Source organism: Myotis davidii, unplaced genomic scaffold, assembly GCF_000327345.1.
Source record: "Myotis davidii unplaced genomic scaffold, ASM32734v1 scaffold496, whole genome shotgun sequence".
NCBI classification, from domain to species: domain Eukaryota; kingdom Metazoa; phylum Chordata; class Mammalia; order Chiroptera; family Vespertilionidae; genus Myotis; species Myotis davidii.
In genome coordinates this window covers 1,547,053-1,552,761 of record NW_006289398.1, presented here as the reverse complement: position 1 = coordinate 1,552,761, position 5,709 = coordinate 1,547,053, and the positions used below count along the sequence as shown (strand labels likewise).

Here is a 5,709-nt window from a genome sequence, read left to right as displayed (position 1 = left end):
CCTTCCATAGAGTGATGATCACTGCGTAATATTGTTTTAAATATTATGAGCAACAACAAGGTGAGAACACTGTTTACCTGTTTTAATGTGAAGGGGAGGCAGGACGTTCACGTAGTGAGGGGGCAGAATGCAGAGCCGATGGTTGGTGAAATAGGCGGCCATGAACCGGGCCATGGACTGGACGACCCTCACTGCGGCCTCGGGGTGGGCAGGCCCAGGCGGTCCCCACACGGGAGCTAAGGGACACAGCAAACGAGTGGAGGAGGTTCTGGTCAGACCATCACGAAGTGGTAACATCTAAGTTCCCAGCATTATCCAGGAGGGAACTCATAAGTAGTTCTGTTTAGATGAGCACCCAAGGCCGTACAAGTAAATTTATGATAGGCCTCTAGACTTCCTTTTTTATGATAGGCCTCTAGAGCCCATACACTTAGGAACTTGTGTGACTTTAAGTTAATAGTTTTATTTAAAAACGTGGAGGATCCAAGCAAAGCAATCTAGCCACAATGCACATGCCAGTCCAGAATTAACCCTAACCGGGCAGAACCACCACCGTTTGTCATAAGCAATTTCCTAGCTAAACCTATAAGTGCACGTTAACACGAAAAAAGATACCGATCTTTGAAAAACGTACCCGAACTATCTTCATTTTCCCTTACAGGTAGGTGGGACCATCTCAGCAGTTCTCTCACTAGCTGATCGCACAATCCTTGGGCATCGTTTAAATTATAGCTATACAGGTGGCAGTACAAAAGGGACAGGTAATAGCGCATCTGAAGAAAGCAGGTCCTTCTTCCTCCTTAAAGCAGAGAGAATTAAGCTTCCGTTAAAAACGTTAGCAAGGCCAGGTTCTTGGCCTGGGTGCTGGGCAGACACTCTGGGGGTGTTCCGTTTATGAAACCCATGAAGCTGTATACTCTCGTTATGTGAACCTTTCTGTATTTGTTTTATCCTACATAATAAAAGGCTAATATGCAAATTGACTGAATGGTGGAATGACTGGTTGCTATGACACTCACTGACCACCAGGGGGCAGACGCTCAATGCAGGAGCTGCCCTCTGGTCGTCAGTGCATTCTCACAGGGGGAGCGCTGCAGCAGCGATGGCGGGAGCCTCCCCCGCCTCCACAGCATTCAGACATCCCCTGAGGGCTCTCAGACTGCAAGAGGGCGCAGGCTGGGCTGAGGGACCCCCGCCTCCCCAAGTGCACGAATTTCATGCACCGGGCCTCTAGTATTTCAATAAAAGATGCTTTAAATTCTTTAAGAAAACAGGTGAGCAATGCATTGTTCTTTTTCACTCTAAGTTCTGAAGAGGTGTATTTTCTTTCATCAGGCCCAGGATGACTAAAATTTTATCCAAAGAGAGCTGTAATCCTCATTCCCTCAGCACTAAGGTTCACTAACATCTGTCTCAAGCACACATGATCTGAAACAAAGGGAAGAGTGTGAGCCCCTCCCCCCGCCGCCATGACCAAGAAGCCAAACACACATCAAATAGATGGTCAAAGAGGCTCCCCAAAGAAGAAGCCAGTAGGATGGGAGTCCCTGACCACATCTGAGAGTGCTTAGGACTGAGAATGCTGGCTGCCTGTCCCTTGTCCGTTCTGTCTGTCTGCAAGATAAAATCTTACTCCCATGGCCACTGCATGCGCTACGTTCCTTTCCCATCTGTTCTCCACCTACCTCTCACCACCCTACCCCCAATTTACACACACACCTCGTATGATCTGGTCCTGCTAAAACACCTGCAGTTCACCAACGGCCACGGTTCCGCGTGTCCTATTGCTTCTGGAATGCTGTATCCTCTGTTAAACCATTCCCTGTCCTTTAACTGGCCAAATTCTACTCCATTTTAAATGCCAGCCCCCCCGGGGGCTCTCCAGGTTGGGGTGTACTCCAGCCCGGATTGTGGGGCGCACTCTCCTGTGCTTCCCGGCACCCACCACAGGAGGTGAGAAGAGTGCTAGCTGCTCACATCCTCTCTCCTGCAGACGGTGGGAAACTGGAGGGGAAGGTTGTTGACTTCAGTGATTCCCAGGGTCTAACTCGGTACCAGGCACACAGCAGGTTAGGTAGACGACTGAAGGAAATGTAAAAGCCACAGGAGGCTGGCCAAGCTGACCGCGTAGCAGCTGCGTCAGGGCTGGTTCCCAGGTCGCCTGGTGGGAACCTCTGTCTTCTCAGCCACACCCTCAGCCCTAGAGCACATGAGCTACCACCAGCCTCCAGGATCCACCCCCGTACATTCTCATCAGAAACTCCATGGAGCCCACACTCAGCCCAGCAATAAGCCTAACTCACAGGGACTTGTTAAGGGCAGACAGCATGAGCCCCACTCTGTAAGAGGTGATACAGTATTTGACCCAGTTTCTCATTTAGATACTTCCAGGCCCTCTAAATGACAAAATGACACATGATTTTACTTAGGGCCTAAACCTCATTTCCCCCATCAACAGGCAATCACGGGTTCCATCACTAATCCAAAATAGGACAGAAGAAGCCTTATCTGTAGACAACAAAAAATTCTTGGTTCTACAAATTCCAAGACTAAGACTAACTTTAAATAAAACTAATTTTAAGTCAGTATTTCTGACAGTCCAGGTTCCTACAATACGTGTTACTCTATTTGAGCATGAAGAAGTTCTGAGCACTCGCACTTGAAATCATTTTCACGCTCTGGAGTCTGCTAACATCCGTTCCTACCGATCTCATGGCGAATATTATTTTTAATAACCCCCTACCGTTCCCTTGGGTTTCTTGCAGAGCTTTCCTCCACAGCTCAACCGCCTTTTCATAGGATCCGAACAGGAAGCACTCTTCACCTGCAAAGTTTTTAACCAACGGTTAATTGTGGTTAATTATATCACTTCATAAAAATGTACTTCGTTTTAAAACCCAGTGTTTTAGCTCATCCAGAAATTTTTAAAAACAAATAATTGTGACCAGTTAACACAGTCAAAGCCCCGCTAGCTGTTCTTGCTTACTTATGGGGTGAGGAACGGTGTATAAGACACTGACCGCTGATAGGTTTGAGCTCTAAGGTTTGGCTCAGGCAGGCCCCGGCCGCCTGTAGGTTCGCCTGGATGTGACATAACAGGGACCGGACAGCAGCTGCTTCCTGGGCCGCCTTCGCAGGTAACGGTCTGTCACCTTCAGGAACTCTTCGACTTAACTGGCTCTGATACCATAAAGTCTTTTGATACAGGACTCTCCACAGAAACACCAATCTGCACACGAAATTAGATGACCATCAAACCAAATTTCAGACGAGGGGCAAGAATCAGTATAGCCTCCTGATTGGCCTGCATTCTTCACTGATATAATAACACACATACCAACTGATCGAATTTAAATACAGCACAAAGGCCACTGACCAAAAACATGCATAATATAGTTTTAAATCTTCACAAATGCTTTATGTACCTGTGGTCATACCTAAACCAACATCTCTCAACAGTACCCGGTTGCCCAAGAGTCTAATAAAATGTGTGTGTGGAATAGCATCGGGCTTAAGTGCTAAAATACTTTCTGATAAAATCAAATCTATAAGGCTGAGTGCTGACGGAGACCAGGTTTTTTTTAGGAGCGATAAAAATATCCTGGAATTAGTGTTAATAGTTCTATGACCTTGTGACTATTCTAAAAACAAATCACTAAACTTGAAAACGGTGAGATTTATAGTATGGGAACCACAGCTCCATTTTTTAAAAAGGAAAACAATCTAAACTGCGGATGGTACCCTAACTTTACAGGAGTCATACCTGCGTCCTGGCTGCCGAACGAGGTTTACTACCGGAGGGCGAGTCTTGAAAGACGCGTTCCAAGGCCAGGCGTCCCGGGAAGCACTATCTTGAAATGTTTGAAACACGGGAACCACCAGGGAGTCCTGACTGGCTGTTCTACTCCCATCAGCTGTCGCCGAGACTTCCGGCGCATGTGCCCTTGACCGGACCCTGCAGTCTGCAGGCTGACACTCTATCCACTGAGTCAAATTGGCTAGGGCACCAGGAAGTTTTTGATTTCTTTCTTGATCTCACTGATAAACCCATTCATTGTTTTAATCCCGCGGGGCCCCGCGCTGGGCCGACAAGCACTGGTGGAAGAGTTGGAAGACACAGAGCACCCACGCGTCACGCCTGGGTCTCTTGCTTAAGGAAAGATCGAGTGTTGGGAAAGGACATTTGATAAACTGAAGAACGTAGAAAAAATAAGTAATGCAAACTACTGTGTAGTTTAGCAGCACGTTTCTTTCCGTCACGTTTTTTGAAACTCCGATAGTCCAGGCCGCGAGGAGGCTTTTCTGGACCGAGTGCAGTTCTGCGATGGTTCCGTCGGTCTCCTCCGCAGGGTCCTTTGCGTGTATTGTGTCGAACATAGACGCAAACTCCAATCTCCCCTCCTTGGCACCACTAAACGATGGGTCATTTTCTTTGTTCCAAAAAGAGAGCAAGTTGTTTGGGAAGTATGTGCTTTCGTTAGTTTCCTCTGCTTCAAAATCCTAAATCACGAGTGAAAAAAATGATACCTAATACCACTCAATACTTTATAAGTAGAATCACATGGTGTTCTCAAATTTCTCTCCCCTTTAACAAGGGAAAAACCAAATACTATTCTTGGACTAAGCCAGCAGTTCTCAACCTGTGGGTCGCGACCCCTTTGGCAGTCGAACGACTCTTTCACAGGGGTCGCCTAAGACCATCCTGCATATCAGATATTTACATTACGATTCATAACAGTAGCAACATGAGAGTTATGAAGTAGCAACGAAAATAATTGTATGGTTGGGCCACAACATGAGGAGCTGTATTTGAAGGGCCAGAAGGTTGAGAACCACTGGACGAAGGTCAACACGTAACTGTTCAAGGGGAATAAAACATGGCCACCGGGTACCTGCCAATCTGTCCTTTCATGCGACTTCATCGTTTCTTCTTCCTGTAAGAATCCGGGGGCGGGAGAAGCCGCCGGCCGCTCGCTTCCTTGGCGTTTTAACAGGCTCGCCCTCAGGGACCCCAGGGATCGCAAGTTCAGCCCTTTGCCTTGTGGCTACAGGAGAAAAGATTTGCAAGAGCAAAACTTTACCCCAATCCCGTTACAAAGCAGCTAGAAATGCTACAGACAACGCCTGCGGGCCGAGGACATTCACATCAGTGCAGGGTTAAGTCTGAAGGAAGAAGTCAGCCCTGCTGCCGATGGCAGAGCACGCTACCTCAGACGGCGCCACGCGGCGGTACGCCTGCTCCAGCCGCTGCGCCGCGTCCAGCAGCAGGGCCCGCAGCAGCGCCGCGGGAGACAGGCTATCGCGGAACCGGAGGGTCGTGACCATGTAGCCGTCAGAAGCGACGAGGTAGGGCAGCCGGGAGTGGGTTTTCACGGAAAACCTCTGTCGCATCGGGTCGCTGGCCGACGCCGACGAGTCTACGGAACGAGTTGAATCTGGAAAGGTGCTCTGTGGTGGTCTAGCAAGCAAACATCACCATTCAAAAATGAGTAAGAGAAAAATCCTCAACAATCGTATTATTCCAAAGAAAAAGCAGAACAGTGATTAAGTTACAGAATGATGAAAACGCAAGCAAATGAAACACAAAAATTGTTCATGTGTAATATCTCTAAGGAAAACATAAGCGGTTACTATAACATACCGTATTTGCCGGCGTATAAGACGACTGGGCGTATAAGACGACCCCCTAACATTTCCACTCAAAATACA

The 5,709-nt window shown here is 47.8% G+C and overlaps 1 protein-coding gene across 1 annotated transcript in view; it reads right to left on the bottom strand.

The window, feature by feature from the left end:
• The window catches only part of LOC102756115 (chromosome unknown open reading frame, human C5orf42), a 91,005-nt gene that overhangs the window by 75,568 nt on the left and 9,728 nt on the right, over positions 1-5,709 (bottom strand). Inside the window, 7 exon segments of the mRNA XM_015562602.1 lie at positions 78-236; positions 635-799; positions 2,744-2,824; positions 3,021-3,229; positions 3,764-4,500; positions 4,893-5,045; positions 5,209-5,458. Of these exon segments, the coding sequence (XP_015418088.1) occupies positions 78-236; positions 635-799; positions 2,744-2,824; positions 3,021-3,229; positions 3,764-4,500; positions 4,893-5,045; positions 5,209-5,458 (1,754 nt within the window).